This window comes from Stegostoma tigrinum, chromosome 1 (genome assembly GCF_030684315.1).
Source record: "Stegostoma tigrinum isolate sSteTig4 chromosome 1, sSteTig4.hap1, whole genome shotgun sequence".
Taxonomy (NCBI): domain Eukaryota; kingdom Metazoa; phylum Chordata; class Chondrichthyes; order Orectolobiformes; family Stegostomatidae; genus Stegostoma; species Stegostoma tigrinum.
Window position 1 is genome coordinate 191,124,328 of NC_081354.1, and position 17,867 is coordinate 191,142,194.

General features: G+C 48.0%; 1 protein-coding gene across 1 annotated transcript in view; it reads right to left on the minus strand.

The window, feature by feature from the left end:
* Positions 1-1,468: 1,468 nt before the first annotated feature.
* LOC132209521 (uncharacterized) overlaps positions 1,469-17,867 on the minus strand; it is a 42,551-nt gene continuing 26,152 nt past the window's right edge. The window contains exons 9-10 of the mRNA XM_059645120.1: positions 16,816-16,885; positions 1,469-2,577 (exon numbers count right to left, since the gene is read on the minus strand). Of these exons, the coding sequence (XP_059501103.1) occupies positions 16,828-16,885 (58 nt within the window). The 3' untranslated portion in view covers positions 1,469-2,577; positions 16,816-16,827. The remainder of the gene's footprint in view (positions 2,578-16,815; positions 16,886-17,867) is intronic.

Below are 17,867 nucleotides of genomic sequence, written 5' to 3' on the forward strand. Positions count from 1 at the left end.
GACATGGGGGATTTTAGGCCCAAAAATATTGAACTCAATATTGAGTCCGGAAGGCCGTAAGGTCCCCAAGCAGAAAATGGGGCGTTGTTCCTCCAGCTTGCACTAGGCTTCACTGGAATACTGTGGCAAGCCAGAGACAGAGATGTTGGCCAGGGAGCAAGGTGGTGCATTGAAGTGGCAGGCAACAGGTAGTTCAGGCCTTGTTTTGCGAGCAGAACGTAGATGTTCTGCAAAGTGGATGCCAAATCTATGCTTTGTTTCCCCAATGTAAAGGAGACTACATTGTGAGCAGCGAATGCAGTAGACTAGATTGTGGGAAGTGCAAGTGAAGTGTTGCTTCACCTGGAAGGTATGTTTGGGCCCCGGGATACTGGGAAGTGAGGAGGTAAATGTGCAGGTGTTGCACCTTCACAGGCTACAGGGGAAGGCACCGTACGGCTGTGAGGAAGTGTTGAGGGTGAAGGAAGCATGGACCATGGTGCCCCAGAGGGAAAGGTCCCTGCAGAAGGCAGACAAGGGAGGGGAGGGGAATATGTGTCTGGTGGTGGCATCCTGCTGGAGGTGGCAGAAATGGCGTCAGATGATCTTCTGGATGTGGATGCTGGTGGGATGGTAGGTGAGGATAAGGGGGGCCCTATCGCTGTTAGAGGAGGTAAGAGAAGGTGTAAGGGCAGAAGTGCGAGAGATGGGTCGGACCCGATTGAGAGCCCTGTCGACAACGGAGTTGGGGAGTCCTCAGTTGAGGAAGAAGGTGGACATTTTGGAGGCTCCCTTGTCAAAGTTGGCCTCATCTGAACATACGCGACAGAGACAGAGGAACTGAGAGAATGGGATGGAGTCTTTACAGGCAGTGGGGTGTGAGGATGTAAAGTCCAGGTAGCTGTGGAAGTCGGTGGGTTTGTAATGGGTATTAGTGGCCAGTCTATCCCCAGAAATGAAAACAGGAATGTCGAGGAAGGGAAGGGAGGAGTCAGAGATAGACCAGGTTCAAAGTGAGGGCAGGGTGGAAATTGGAGGCAAGATTGATGAACTTTTCCAATTTTTGATGAGGGAGGGAAGCAGCACCGATGATAGCGTCGATGTAGCTGAAAAAGACTTGTGGGTGGGGGCTAGAATAGGACTGGAACAAGGAATGTTCCACATACTCCACAAAGAGACAGGCATAATTCGGGCCCATGCGGGCACCTGTGGCAATCCCTCTTATCTGAAGGAAATGAGAGGAGTTGAAAGAGAAGTTGTTGAGGGTGAGGACAAGCTTGGCCAAGCAGAGGAGGGTGGTGGTAGGCGGGGATGGTTCAGGCTTTTGCTCCAGGAAGAAGCAGAGAGCCCTCAGATCCTCCTGGTGGGGAATGGATGTGTAAAGGAATTACATATCCATGGTAAAGAGGAGGTGCTGGAGCCAGTAAACTGAAAGCTTTGAAACCGGCGTAAGGCGTGTCGTGGAGAAACTACCAGGAGATGCGGAGAATTCTTCAGGAAGTTAAACTTTTATTTGCAAACAAAAGCTGTCACAATCAGAAAATGGTTTCTCGATCACCCCCGATCCTCGTGGCTCGTTTTTTTTATACCTTTTTGCTAACCTATTTTCTTCAAAATTATCAGCAAGCCCAATGATATTAACTGGTAAACAACTTATGTCACTACACTTAGATCATTTTTTTATCTTACGACAGAGAGCCACTGCACCTGCACTTGAAGGTCAGTTAGAGCGGTTAGTAATCCTCTATCTTATCAGGCTACTGCTGTATTCTGAAAGGCGCATTGTCTACTGTCTTCCTTTGCAGCAGTCTGAGGGTTAGTGATTTATGTAACTCTCGCAGAATTAATCAAGTTCGCAGCCTAGAAGCCATTTTGTTGCTAACTTGCATCGAGAAGCCATCTTGTGCCTGTATCCAAATTTCTTATTTATTACCACATCTGCCACAATGGTCCTTCGCCTCGGGTTGTCCCCATTACATCATGCTAGACCTTACTTCTATGTTACATGCTTTAATTAACCTAATTAGGCTGCCGTTAATAGCTAACCTGGGTGTCCTACCATTGTTTTACACTCCCTTGACCTATGCTCAAGCACTTCATTCTGTTAAGGTACAGCATTCTATTGATTATTGTAACACTCCACAAATCAGTACATCATCCTGCTGATCACTGTGAGATTTAACCCTTCGTCTGCCCCTATAATTTTATTTTGCATCATCCCCCGCTTTGAGAGCTTTTGGTCTCACTCAGAGGGAGAAAGAGTTAAGTACAGACCTCCTGTGTGCCAATGACAATCTTGCCGACCCCAACATGGGCCAAGTGAATTTCGAGGTCCGATGTTTAACGGGTTCCTCCCCTGATCCCGGAGTCCCCTGGGCCAAAAACCTGTCCCCCATAGCCTGAACAGGGGAAAAAGACCCATGGACCCTCACAGTCTAAGGACCGCGCATCCCACAGAAGTGGCTTTGGCGTCTTCTTTCGAACACACTTCCTGCACCGTTTCAGACGCTGGGTGGTAGTAGTGGAGTGGTGCATCGCTGGTAGAGGAGGGGGCTGGTCTGGGGGTTGTTGCCGTGTAGTAATGCGCACTAAAAGAGACTTAATAAAAGAGACTTAATAAAAGGTAAGGCACAACAAAAAACAAAAGCGACGAAAAGTAGTACAATACCTACAATAATTCCAACCTTGGCAAAACAAGCTCCCCATGCCCCCAGCATATTATCTAACCAGTCAAAAGCCTGATGACCAAGGCCTGCATTGTCCTTAAGCTCCTGCCTCAGTAAAAGACCCCTCTGGAGTGGTATTAGAACAAAGAACATTACAGCACAGTACAGGCCCTTCGACCCTCGATGTTGTGCCGACCTGCCATACCGATCTTAAGCCCATCTAACCTACACGATTCCATGTACGTCCATATGCTTATCCAATGATGACTTAAATGTACCTAAAGTTGGCGAATCTACTACCGTTGCAGGCAAAGCGTTCCATTCCCTTACTACTCTCTGAGGTATAAAGGTACAACAGTGCTCCCCAAGCATTACACAAACTCCTCCTTTCTCAGCTAATATCCAACACAGAACCTCGTCCTCACCCTCAACAACTTCTCTTTTGACTCCTCCCACTTCCTACAGACTAAGGGAGTGGCCATGGGCACCCGCATGGGCCCCAGCTATGCCTGCCTCTTTGTAGGGTACGTGGAACAGTCCCTCTTCCTCACCTACACTGGCCCCAAACCCCACCTCTTCCTCCGGTACATTGATGACTGTATCGGCGCCGCCTCTTGCTCCCCAGAGGAGCTCGAACAGTTCATCCACTTCACCAACACCTTCCACCCCAACCTTCAGTTCACCTGGGCCATCTCCAGCACATCCCTCACCTTCCTGGACCTCTCAGTCTCCATCTCAGGCAACCAGCTTGTAACTGATGTCCATTTCAAGCCCACCGACTCCCACCCACCCTCCTGCAAAAATTCCATCCCCTATTCCCAATTCCTCCGCCTCCACCACATCTGCTCCCACGATAAGACATTCCACTCCCGCACATCCCAGATGTCCAAGTTCTTCAAGGACCGCAGCTTTCCCCCCACAGTGATCGAGAACGCCCTTGACCGCGTCTCCCGTATTTCCCGCAACACGTCCCTCACACCCCGCCCCCGCCATAACCGCCCAAAGAGGATCCCCCTTGTTCTCACACACCACCCCACCAACCTCCGGATACAACGCATCATCCTCCGACTTTTCCGCCATCTACAATCCGACCCCACCACCCAAGACATTTTCCCATCCCCACCCCTGTCTGCTTTCCGGAGAGACTACTCTCTCCGTGACTCCCTTGTTCGCTCCACACTGCCCTCCAACCCCACCACACCTGGCACCTTCCCCTTCAACCGCAGGAAATGCTACACTTGCTCCCACACTTCCTCCCTCACCCCTATCCCAGGCCCCAAGATGACATTCCACATTAAGCAGAGGTTGACCTGCACATCTGCCAATGTGGTATACTGCATCCACTGTACCCGGTGTGGCTTCTTCTACATTGGGGAAACCAAGCGGAGGCTTGGGGACCGCTTTGCAGAACACCTCCGCTCAGTTCGCAACAAACAACTGCACCTCCCAGTCGCAAACCATTTCCACTCCCCCTCCCATTCTTTAGATGTCATGTCCATCATGGGCCTCCTGCACTGCCATAATGATGCCACCCGAAGGTTGCAGGAACAGCAACTCATATTCCGCCTGGGAACCCTGCAGCCTAATGGTATCAATGTGGACTTCACCAGTTTCAAAATCTCCCCTTCCCCTACTGCATCCCAAAACCAGCCCAGTTCGTCCCCTCCCCCCACTGCACCACACAACCAGCCCAGCTCTTCCCCCCCCACCCACTGCATCCCAAAACCAGTCCAACCTGTCTCTGCCTCCCTGACCGGTTCTTCCTCTCACCCATCCCTTCCTCCCACCCCAAGCCGCACCCCCATCTACCTACTAACCTCATCCCACCTCCTTGACCTGTCCGTCTTCCCTGGACTGACCTATCCCCTCCCTACCTCCTCACCTATAGTCTTCTCTCCACCTATCTTCTTTTCTCTCCATCTTCGGTCCGCCTCCCCCTCTCTCCCTATTTATTCCAGAACCCTCACCCCATCCCCCTCTCTGATGAAGGGTCTAGGCCCGAAACGTCAGCTTTTGTGCTCCTGAGATGCTGCTGGTCCTGCTGTGTCCATCCAGCTCCACACTTTGTTGTCCAGCTGTTGGTTGTTCTCACTGACTTTTCCAGGCACGTTCTGTTGAGTTATTTGTACCTTGCTTGGGTTCCCTACCATATCAATGTGTACTATAATTTTAACATAACCATCATCCCCAGATTTCCTAACTCCTGGTGCTATTATTTGCCAATCCCTAACTGTTGCTGCTTGTTTAGTCACAGGCCCGAGGCCTTTACATTGGTGCCCCCTCACTCACTCTTCGTGCCTCATGAGGTGCGGCTCCCGGCACGTGGTACAATTTTACAAAAAATTCGTTCTTCCTAACTTGTAGCGCTGCTCCTTGTTTTCCTATCATTGTAGCTTCACCCACTAAATGCTGCGGAGTGTCAACCCTACACCGCCCCATTTCTCCAATACTTCAGCCAGAGTCCCATCAAATATTACTGCACAGTGTAACTCAGAGTTCGGTGCTTTCGCCCTCAGTAACATTGTCAATCCTTCTGTCTCCCAATGTTCCCAAACACTCAATGTAACAGGCTATAATCACCCAGCCAATACGCATTGACGTCTCTAGCATCCTGCATCGCTAACTGTGCATTTGCTTTTCCTACACTGAAACCCTGCTGTGTACTTTCTAATCTCAATTCTAATTTCAGTAAAGCATCCCGACCTAACAAATGAATTGGTGTCCGTTTGGACACTAGTATCGGCAAGACTATCTCTTTGCCTTCCATTTCTAAATTCACTGGAGCCGTGAATCGAGTTAGCTGTGCTTTCCCCGAGAACCCTACAGTTTTCATAAATTTGCTTGACATGGGAAGGTGGGAGGCATAGTGTGGCTCCAGTATCTACCATCACCGGCGTCAGCCGTCCCTCGATACTAACCGGTTCAATTGGTTCTTGATCAGCCTCCCACGTAATCGCAGGACACAATGCCTTCCCACCCGGGTTCTCAGGGCAGCCCCTAGCACATCCCACAGGGATCTGTGGGTTCCGCTGGGCTGTCAGGTATTCCTGACGCCTAGGTCCATCATGTGTCGGGGCGGGGCAATTCCAAAAGGGGCAAATCCTTCCGAAGTAGCCCGGTTGGTAACATTCACAGCACATTAATTCGCCCCCTCCCCCTTGAATTTGGTTTCCTGCCGCGTTTTTCGCTCCCCCACCCCTGCGCCCCTCTCCTTGGGGACCCCAGCTCTGTCTGGGTTGCTGTTTAATTTTACCCGTGTCCTGGGTACAGTGTCTGTAGGAAACCTTCCCGAGGGACTTCTATTGTTGGCATGGAATTTCCCAGCCCTTGCCCAGCAATGTAAGGGCCCCCCCCCACCCCCTGCGTCCGGCTCATGTTTGCATCGACCATTGAGTCGGTTCTCACAGACAGTACCTGTTTGTCCTTTTCGATCTGCATTTGTGCAGGTTTTCTCGGCACCTCTTCCTGCTGCTCAGACAGTTTCTCGTTGTCTTTTCTGTACTTTTCAACTACATGGGCTCAGTGGTCTCTGAACACTTGGTGGCCACTGTCGTCAGTCCCACCACTTCCTCCAATTTAGACCTGACTTGAGAGGGCACTGCATCAGTGACAGCGTTTCGAAATATTGCAGTCAGCAACTTATTACTCTCCATGTCTAGTTCCGTGTCCCGCTTCCATTTTCTCAGCTGCTGCCCTAAATAGTCTGCCGGGTTTTCACTGTCTCCCATTTTTTCTCCTTTAGTGCTCGAGGGTCCAATTTTGGTGAATAACAGTGTCTGAGGACCTGCCATACCCTCTGTCTCACTTGATCAAACCCAACGCCGTCCACCTTCGGGTTGTCCACCACATTTTTCAAACCGGCTCGGTCCATTATTTCTTTTAACTTCGGGTACCCCACTATCCTTGACAGCAACACCTTCAAATCTCCCGTAGCCAACAATTGTCCTGTGGTCTCATCTTCAAAAGCTCTGATCCACTTCCCTGCTCCCTCATGTAAACTGGGGAGCGCATTCCTCAGCCCTTCCAGATCCTGGGCTCCCCGAGGAACATATTGTGACTGTTTCTTCCCCTTAATAAGTAATAGCAGCATCTTTCCTTCTGGGGGCTCTACAACGGCAGCATTGTGTTTCCTCCTCAGATGCAGATTCTGAATATGACTCTGTCTCCGATTCCTCCCATCCTTTACTCGCCTTTCCTGCTTCGATCCCTCCTTCCGCCTGTTTCTCTTCTTCCTCTTTAACCTTTATATCACTTCCACTCCCTCCCTGCCGTGCCCTCCTCTGACTATCCAGGAACTCCTCATACTCATTTTGTTCCCTTAATCTTTGCAATGTATTAATTTCTTGTCTTAATTCCTGCTGTTCATGCTGTACAGCTTTCATTTCTTCCTGCCTTATCTTTCTTTCTGCCTCTCTTTCTCCCTTAAGGTATTCTTTTCTTTTTCACCCCTTTCCCATTCTAGTTCTCCCTCTATCTCCACCATTCCCCTTTTTACAGGACATTGCCTCGCATTTTTTCGAGCAGGAGCCAGTCGGGAAGCCTGTGAGTCACGGTTTTTGAATCGTTAAAAAGCTTACCTCGTGAATAGGCGGAGGGACGCTGAGCAGGAGCAGACACGGGACTGGTGAGTGAGTGAGGTAATATATTTGTGTGGTTGTGTTACCCGAAACACTACCCGGGTATTGTCTCCCATCCATCCTCCTCCTCTAACCAAAAAAATGGTTCTGTGAGCCTGATTGGGAAGTAACAAGTTTATTTTTTATTCTTTTAAGTCTGGGGAATTTAGGATAATGGGAACGGAGGTCAGGGCAGTTGAATGTTCCTCCTGCAGAATGTGGAAGCTAAGGGTCACCACTAGTGTCCCTGCTGACTACATCTGGGGGAAGTGCACCCAACTCCAGCTCCTTGAAAACCGCGTTAGGGAACTGGAGCTGGAGCTGGATGAACTTCGGATCATTCGGGAGGCGGAGGGGGTTATTGAGAGGAGTTACAGGGAGGTAGTCACTCCTCAGGGACAGGAAAAAGGCAGATGGGTTATGTTCAGGGGACAGAAAGGGAACCGGCAGGCAGTGCAGGGATCCCCTGTGACCATTCCCCTCAACAATAAGTATACCGTTTTGGATAATGTCGTGGGGGACGACTTACCATGGGAAAGCAGTGGGCACAGGTCTCTGGCACAGAGTCTGTCCCTGCTGCTCAGAAGGGAAGGGGGAAGAGGAGCAGAGCATTAGTCATTGGGGACTCCATAGTTAGGGGGACAGATAGGAGGTTCTGTGGGGACGAGAGAGACTCACGGTTGGTGTGTTGCCTCCCAGGTGCCAGGGTGCGTGATGTCTCTGATCGTGTTTTTGGGATCCTTAAGGGGGAGGGGGAGCAGCCCCAAGTCGTGCTCCACAATGGCACCAACGACATAGGTAGGAAGAGAGATGGGGATTTAAGGCAGAAATTCAGGGAGCTAGGATGGAAGCTGAGAGCTAGGACGAGCAGAGCTGTTGTCTCTGGTTTGTTGCCCGTGCCACGTGCTAGTGAGGCGAGGAATAGGGAGAGAGAGGAGTTGAACACGTGGCTACAGGGATGGTGCAGGAGGGAGGGTTTTGGATTCTTGGATAATTGGGGCTCTTTCTGGGGTAGGTGGGACCTCTACAAGCAAGATGGTCTTCACCTGAACCAGAGGGTACCGATATCCTGGGGGGGAAATTTGCTAAGGCTGTTCGGGTGGGTTTAAACTAATTCAGCAGGGGGATGGGCACCAAATTTGTAGTTCGACTATAGAAAAGGTTGAGAGTAGGGTGGTCCGAAATAAAGTATCAGGGAAGCAAGATGGCACCGGCAAGTATTATGTTGGTTTGAAGTGTGTCTACTTCAATGCCAGGAGCGTCCGGAATAAGGTGGGTGAACTTGCAGCATGGGTTAGTACCTGGGACATCGATGTTGTGGCCATTCCGGAGACATGGATAGAGCAGGGACAAGAATGGTTGTTGCAGGTTCCGGGATTTAGATGTTTCAGTAAGAACAGAGAAGATGGTAAAAGGAGCGGAGGTGTGGCATTGTTGGTCAAGGACAGTATTACAGTTGCAGAAAGGATGTTTGGGGACTCGTCAACTGAGGTCGTATGAGCTGAGGTTAGAAACAGGAAAGGAGAGGTCTCCGAATAGTTCCAGAGATGTAGAGGAAAGGATAGCAAAGATGATTCTCGATAGGAGTGAGAGAGACAGAGTTGTGAGAGCATGGAATGCGTTGCTTTAAATTCCTAAGACTTAAAAATAAAGAATAAAAAATAAACTTGTTACTTCCCAATCAGGCTCACAGAACCATTTTTTGGTTAGAGGAGGAGGATGGGTGGGTGACACTGCCCGGGAAGTGTTTCGGGTAACGCAACCACACAAATATATTACCTCACTCACTCACCAGTCCCGTGTCGGCTCCTGCTCAGCGTCCCTCCGCCTATTCACGAGGTAAGCTTTTTAACGATTCAAAAACCGTGACTCACAGGCTTCCCGACTGGCTCCTGCTCCAAGCTCCTGCTCGCGCTGCTGTTGCAACCAGAAATGGAAGGCACTCGCACTCGAGATAAGCTTTTTAACGATTCAATAACAGTGGTTCCCCTGTTCAAGAAGGGGAGTAGAGACAACCCTGGAAATTATAGACCAGTGAGCCTTACCTCAGTTGTTGGTAAAGTGTTGGAAAATGTTATAAGGGCTAGGAATTACAATCATCTAGAAAAGAATAAATTGATTAGGGATAGTCAGCACGGATTTGGGAAGGGTAGGTCGTGCCTCACAAACCTTATTGAGTTCTTTGAGAAGGTGACCAAACAGTAGATGAGAGTAAACCGGTTGATGTGGTGTATATGGATTTCAACAAGGCATTCAATAAGGTTCCTCACAGTAGGCTATTGTACAAAATGTGGAGGAATGTGATTGTGGGAGATATAGCAGTTTGGATCAGAAATTGGCTTGCTGAAAGAAGACAGAGGGTGGTGGTTGATGGAAAATGTTAATCCTGGAGACCAGTTACTAGATGTGTACCGCAAGGATCAGTGTTGGGTCCACTGCTGTTTGTCATTTTTATAAATGATCTGGATGAGGGCGTAGAAGGATGGGTTAGTAAATTTGCAGACCACACTAAGGTCGGTGGAGTTGTGGATAGTGATGAAGGATGCTGTAGATTTCAGAGAGACATAGATAAGCTGCAGAGCTGGGCTGAGGGGTGGCAAATGGAGTTTAATGCAGACAAGTGTGAGGTGATGCACTTTGGTAGGAGTAACCGGAAGGGAATTTACTGGGCTAATGGTAAGATTCTTAGCAGTGTAGATGAGCAGAGAGATCTCGGTGTCCATGTACACAGATCCTTGAAAGTTGCCACCCAGGTTGACACGGCTGTTAAGAAGGCATACAGTGTTTTAGCTTTTATTAATAGAGGGATCGAGTTCCGGAACCAAGAAGTTATGGGGAAGCTGTACAAAACTCTGATGCAGCCGCACTTGGAGTATTGTGTACAGTTCTGGTCACCGCATTATAAGAAGGATGTGGAAGCTTTGGAAAGGGTGCAGAGGAGATTTACTAGGATGTTACCTGGTCTGGAGGGAAGGTCTTACGAGGAAAGGCTGAGGGACTTGAGGCTGTTTTCATTAGACAGAAGAAGGTTCAGAGCTGACTTAATTGAAACATATAAAATAATCAGAGGGTTAGATAGGGTGGATACGGAGAGCCTTTTTCCTAGGATGGTGACAGCGAGCACGAGGGGGCATAGCTTTAAATTGAGGAGTGAAAGATATAGGACAGATGTCAGAGGTAGTTTCTTTACTCAGCGAGTAGTAAGGGAATGGAACGCTTTGCCTGCAACGGTAGTAGATTCGCCAACCTTAGGTACATTTAAGTCATCATTGGATAAGCATATGGACATACATGGAATAGTGTAGGTTAGATGGGCTCGAGATTGGTATGACAGGTCGGCACAACATCGAGGGTCGAAAGGCCTGTACTGTGCTGTAATGTTCTATGTTCTATTTTCACTGTCTGCATCGGGAGGGGGTCTATCCATCCTCTCCAAGCTTGGGTATAGGGAGGATTTCTTTTCTGGGTGTTCTACTTCTGTAGTCTGATAACCTGTTCTTTAGCTCCCTTCCTGGTCACACCTGGTGCCTGGTAAGCATTTCTCAACTCGTCCCCTTCTTTGCTCAGTAGGTTTAATATTTCCATCTCTTGGTCCTTTTTTCTTTACTTCTTTTTCCCGATTTATCTGTTGATCTGTAGTTCTTAATTAACCCTTCCATTTCCTCGCATATGCTGGTATCAAAGGTACCATCTTTTGACCACTTAGTCAATAACTTCGTTCTTTATGGCCATTTCTGAGAAATTGTACATGTTATTTTTTAAAAATTTGATCACTGTCGAGGCTTTGTTATTAGTGGTTGGAAAGGCCTCACTCCATCTACTAAATGCGTCAACAGTAACAAGACAATACCTATAGCAGTGTACACATGACAATGCAATAAAATCAAGCTGAATGCACTCACATAGACCACCTGGCGAGAGTGTTTTCCTGTTACGCAGAGCACTCCTTGAGCAGTCAATAAGCATTGGTAACAAAGCAGCAGGTGTACACACTTGGCCAACTGGAGTGACCCAGTGGCCTGAGGACGCAAAGCACGAACACCCATGCGTCTTCCATAATCATGTTTCAGAGCCAGGGGCGTTCCCCCTGGAAACGCTGAACAGTGACAATATCTGGCACGCCCGTCGTGTTCGAAGGAGACAAGCAATTTATTGCCTGCTTGCTCATAGAGGGCACAAGAAAAGTTTGATCTGCGGCAGCCTGATCAGCCGGAATGTTACCCTAAGTAACTACAGAATCATCGGAGACATGGTGCAGCGTATTTGGTAATAGCCAATTGTTTCGGGAGGAGGATTGCCTGGAGAAGGGTTTTAACATACAGCGAATTCTGGGTGGGTGTAGCTGAGGAGGTTTTTTAAGGCCTCCCCTGTGAGTTTTAAAGGAATCCTGCACTGCCTCCTTTTGTCCACTCGCAGTCTGTTCCGTATCCTGTTTCCTGTTTCTCTGTTTAGTTTTAGACCTCGTACAACAGGAGGTAGGGTCTGTTCAAGCCGTGGGTTTGTATGCTTTATCTTGTGGCTTGTACCTAAAACGTGGTGTGCCAGGCAACAGCACAAATGCATTACTGATGTTCAATCCAAAAATGACCACATGAAGGAACAGTATTCCTCCAGTATCCCAACATGGGCAACCAAAGGCAGGTTACTGTATTCTTTTCAAATACCTTCTGCTAGGAAATAGCCCCGTGATGCTGTATTATAAGGTGCTTCTAACCCAGCTAAATCTCTGCATTGTTAACAGGGAGTTCAAACCAATTCATCCATCAGATCTGCAGCTCAGCTTTTTTTTTAGAACATAGAACATAGAACATTACAGCACAGTACAGGCCCTTCGGCCCTCGATGTTGCGCCGACCTGTCATACCGATCTGAAGCCCATCTAACCTACACTATTCCATGTACGTCCATATGCTTGTCCAATGTATCACATAATCTGCATTGCATGTAACACTTTATTGTATGTTGCCTACTTGCTTCGGCAGTCCTCCTTGTCTTACTTATTTATGTCATTACTTTGGAACAATATCGACAAGCCAGATACGTCAGGAGGTACCTCCTTTTTATTTCTGAACAGGCCGAGGCATATAAATAACAGGTGAGACAGAACACCAATCCTTCATGGGAGGTGCATTGATGATGTTACCTAGCAGAGTGACAAAACGTTTGCAACCAAATCCTCCAGCTCAGCGAGCAAGTCTACAAACTCATCCACAACCCAAGCTATAAATCTTCACAAAAAGTTTGAAATCATTTTTGGATGTTGATCGTTCTTTATTTTTAAGAGGGGAGGTGTGATGATGCTTTAAAAGGTTTTTCTTTGAAGAGAGGTGGTAAGGCAGAGGTAAGAGTAGTCAATGAAAATCTCTGGCGTAAACAATTTGTGAAGCCCGGGGTTTTTTTAAATGTTGGAACAATAGAAGCACCCTGGCTGGGTACGGCCATGTCTCACAGATCAGGATTGGTTGGGTTTTTTTCAGTTTTTAGGTTTAGCCTTAAGTAGCTGCTGTTGTGATCATGAAGAAGCAGATAATATCTTTTCCCTCTCTCGGTTACAGCGACGAGTGAGGTTTCTCTCTGTGCTGCTGGGTTACTGTGTGAGAAAAATCTATTTTCCTGAATTTGCCTGTTTGTCAGGGGCTGTGTTCATGGGATGTTACTACATTGGAACAGTTACCTCGCAATAGCCACTACATCTATTGTTTTACAATAGAGCTTAAGTAATTGTCGTTTCATCTCTCTTTTATTGTATTTTATCTGTACTGCTTAAAAAAATTGTGATCAGTGATAATGGGAGCTTTGTTATCTCTGCTTAAAAAAATTGATTGTGTTACATTGAGCAATTTGACCATTCGCAGTGCATCTGGAACATGGCGCTTCACTTCTATCTTTAAAATAAGAAAACATTAGGGTCCAGATTACCTTCCTAACATATCTTGAAGGGGTCTGGTCCACAACAGTACTTACCAACAACAGCCCAATACTGTCTCTCCAATCTGATTTCCATCACATCATAACACACCCATCTCAGAACTATTTGCTATCAGAGATAATGGGAACTGCAGATGCTGGAGAATCCGAGATAACAAAGTGTGGAGCTGGATGAACACAGCAGGCCAAGCAGCTTTCCTGCTCCTAAGATGCTGCTTGGCCTGCTGTGTTCATCCAGCTCCACACTTTGTTATCTTAGAACAATTTGCCACTCGGTTGACAGTGGCATCTGTTTTATTGATGCCACCTTCATAAGGTCACTATGCACCCACACAAGTCTTGGCATTCTGAAGCTGCTCTGTTTATTGATGGACAGCATCTCAGCCTCTGGGACAAGGGGAATAAGACACTGTGATTTCTCCCACTAGAACCTAGAGGTCCTGCTGAATGGACTGGTGCAATTGAGAGGGAGTAGCAGAGGAAGCAGTGCCATGAGATCCTGCCAGTCTGCTCAGAGACCTCTGTTCCCCAGCTAAGTGACAGACTCTTCTCTCTGCTACTTCACACTCACTCTATCTCATGCCCCATCCCTCTCACAGTTGTCAGCACACACCTGTTATCTCCCTTTCAGCCTCCCCACACCATTAGAAATTAGGAACAGCAAGGAGTAGTCACCTCGTTAGGGGTTTACTACAGGCCCCCCAATAGCAGCAGGGAGATTGAAGAAAGCACAGGTCGACAGATTTTGGAAAAGTGCGGATGTAGTAGGGTTGTTGTAATGGGTGACTTTAACTTTCCCAATATTGATTGGAACCTCCTTCGAGCAGAGGATTTGAATGGAGCTGTTTTTGTAAGGTGTGTTCAGGAGGGTTTCCTAACTCAGTACGTTGACAGGCCGACGAGGGGAGAGGCCATTCTAGACTTGGTGCTCGGAAACGAGCCGGGGTAGGTATCAGATCTTGTGGTGGGAGAGCATTTTGGTGATAGTGACCATAACTGCCTCACATTCTACATAGCTATGGAGAAGGAGAGGATTAGGCAAAATGGGAGGATATTTAATTGGGGAAGAGGAAACTATGATGCGATGAGACATGAGTTAGGAAGCATGGACTGGGAGCAATTGTTCCATGGTAAAGGCACGTGGAGACTGTTTAAGGAACAGTTGTTGCGAGTGATGAATAAATATGTCCCTCTGAGACAGGCAAGAAGGGGTAAGATAAAGGAACCTTGGATGACGAGAGCGGTGGAGCTTCTCATCAAAAGGAAGAAGGTCGCTTACATAAGGTGGAGGAAGCTAGGGTCAAGCTCAGCTCTAGAGGATTACAGGCAGGCGAGGAAAGAACTCAAAAATGGTCTGAGGATGGCCAGGAGGGGGCACGAGAAAGGCTTGGCAGAACGGATTAGGGAGAACACAAAGGCATTTTACACTTACGTGAGGAATAAGAGAATGGTCAAAGAAAGAGTAGGGCCGATCAGCATAGGGAACTTGTATGTGGAGTCTGAGGAGGTAGGGGAAGCCCTAAATAAGTTTTTTGCTTCTGTCTTTACGAAAGAAACGAACTTTGTAGTGAATGAAACCTTTGAAGAGGAGGTGTGCATGCTGGAATGGATAGAGATAGAGGAAGCTGATGTGCTGAAAATTTTGTCAAACATTAAGATTGACAAGTCACCAGGCCTGGATCAGATTTGTCCTCGGCTGCTTTGGGAAACGAGAAATGCAATTGCTTCGCCACTTGCGAAGATCTTTGCATCCTCGCTCTCCACTGGAGTCGTACCTGAGGACTAGAGAGAGGCAAATGTAATTCCTCTCTTCAACAAAGGAAATAAAGAAATCCCCGGCAATTACAGACCAGTAAGTCTCACGCCTGTCGTCTGCAAGGTGTTTGAAAGGATTCTGAGGGATAGGATTTATGACCATCTGGCTTGATTAAATGCAGTCAACACGGCTTTGTGAGGGGCAGGTCATGCCTCACAAACCTTATTGAGTTCTTTGAGGATGTGACTAGAAAAGTTGATGAGGGTCGAGCTGTGGATGTGGTGTATATGGACTTCAGCAAGGCATTTGATAAGGTTCCTCATGGTAGGCTTATTCAGAAGGTCAGGAGGAATGGGATACAGGGGAACTTAGCTGCTTGGATACAGAATTGGCTGGCCAACAGAAGACAGCGAGTGGTAGTAGAAGGAAAATATTCTGCCTGGAAGTCAGTGGTGAGTGGGGTTCCACAGGGCTCTGTCCTTGGGCCTCTACTGTTTGTAATTTTTATTAATGACTTGGATGAGGGGATTGAAGGATGGGTCAGCAAGTTTGCAGACGACACAAAGGTTGGAGGTGTCGTTGACAGTATAGATGGCTGTTGTAGGCTGCATTGACAGGATGCAGAGATGGGCTGAGAGGTGGCAGATGGAGTACAACTTGGATAAATGCGAGGTGATGCATTTTGGAAGGTCGAATTTGAAAGCTGAGTACATGATTAAGGATAGGATTCTTGGCAGTGTGGAGGAACAGAGGGATCTTGGTGTGCAGATACATAGATCTCTTAAAATGGCCACCCAAGTGGACAGGGTTGTTAAGAAAGCATATGGTGTTTTGGCTTTCATTAACGGGGGATTGAGTTTAAGAGTCGTGAGATCTTGTTGCAGCTCTATAAAACTTTGGTTAGACTGCACTTGGAATACTGCGTCCAGTTCTGGTCGCCCTATTATAGGAAAGATGTGGATGCTTTGGACAGGGTTCAGAGGAGGTTTACCAGGATGCTGCCTGGACTGGAGGGCTTATCTTATGAAGAGAGGTTGACTGAGCTCGGACTCTTGTCATTGGAGAAAAGGAGGAGGAGAAGGGACCTAATTGAGGTATACAAGATAATGAGAGGCATAGATAGAGTTGATAGCCAGAGACTATTTCCCAGGGCAGAAATGGCTAACACGAGGGGTCATAGTTTTAAGCTGGTTGGAGCAAAGTATAGAGGAGATGTCAGAGGTGGGTTCTTTACACAGAGAGTTGTGAGAGCATGGAATGCGTTGCCAGCAGCAGTTGTGGAAGCAAGGTCATTGGGGTCATTTAAGAGACTGCTGGACATGCATATGGTCACAGAAATTTGAGGGGGCATACATGAGGATCAATGGTCGGCACAACATTGTGGGCTGAAGGGCCTGTTCTGTGCTGTACTGTTCTATGTTCTATGTTCTCTTAACCCTGGACACTGCCTGCGCAGTTTGTGGCTAATGCCCACTGTCTTTCTCCCACCTGCACCAACAATGACAGTGATACCATCCACTGTCATCTCACTCATGCCCCTCCTCTTCCTCACGACAGGAAAACACAGCCCATGCCAGGCCAAAGAGAGCCTGTACAGATGGGGGTTTGCCCAGCAACCCCTTCACTCCCTATCCTGAGACAGGGGAAGTCGGGGCCTGATCCTGTGGGAATGCTGAGATACCCATACCCCATCAAACAAGGAAGTACCACGTGTACGTCACTGCCACTCTCCCATGAACCCTGCTGGCTCTCTCATGGCATCACAGAACCTTTGAGCTCCAACTCCAACATTTCTTCCCTGACTGGCTGATTACGGCCAACACATTGATGTGGGAAAGAATGATCATGTTTGAAAGGGGTTCATTCCTTACGTGTTCAGGCTGTCAAACTGTGCTCATCAGGGGTTGATTGTTCGATCCAGCAGAGGCATCTTTTTTAACTCTAAATGAAGAAGAAAGCGGTGAAAGTTTAACCTGCACTGCCCAGTACAGTTCTCTGATCTGCCTGACTAGTGGGAATGGCTGTTTTGGATGGGGTTGTTGAGGTCAGTGTGAACATTGGGCTTCACTGAGGAGGACAAGCAGCAGGCAGGTGCAGCAAGGCCAAGTCTTTTCCTTTTCTTTACTGAACAGGAGGTGATGGCACTTAGTGGAGCTCTGTGCTCCTGCCTGTAAGATATGGGAGTTTGGGGAGAAATCAAACATCCCTGAGAAGTGTGTGAACAGGAAGTTGAGCACCTGCAGCTCCTCTCAGACCACACGGGTTAGTTGGAACAGCAGTTACACTCACTGAAATGTGTCCAGGAGGCAGAATGTTTTATAGATGGCAACTTCAGGAAGTGGTCAAACCAAAAGTTCAGCCAGATCGACGGGTGACCACCAGGAGGGCCGGGCCAGTAGTGCAGGAGACCCTTTGGACTACTCCCCTCTTAAACAGGAATATCATTTTGGAGACAGTCTGGGGAAAAGGCTTCTCAGGGGAAGCAGCAGCCAGATCAGTGGCATTGCGACTGGCACAGCTGGATGGCAAAGTGGGTGGAAGTGTGGGTGAGCGGTCGTAACAGGGAACTCTGTAGTCAGGGGCACAGATAGGTGTCCTCATGATAGCATCAACATGGTCCGTGCCCCTCTATTCCCTGCCTATTGAGAAATCTGTCACGATGCATTGTAAACTTTGCTATTGTATCTGCCTCCACCATCTCCATTGGCAGCACATTCCAAGCACTTCATAGAAGAAGAATTGTTGCAGAAAGAGGCCATTCGGCCCATTAAGCTAATGGGGTATGGGTGTTTGTTTGCTCACACAGTGAAATACAATGGTACCTGTGAACAAAGCAGCTAGAAGGGCAGTGGAAGATTGCTCTCTGTTCCCATCCAAGTCGGTTCTGATAAAAGGTTGCCTTAGGACAGATGGATGGCCAGTT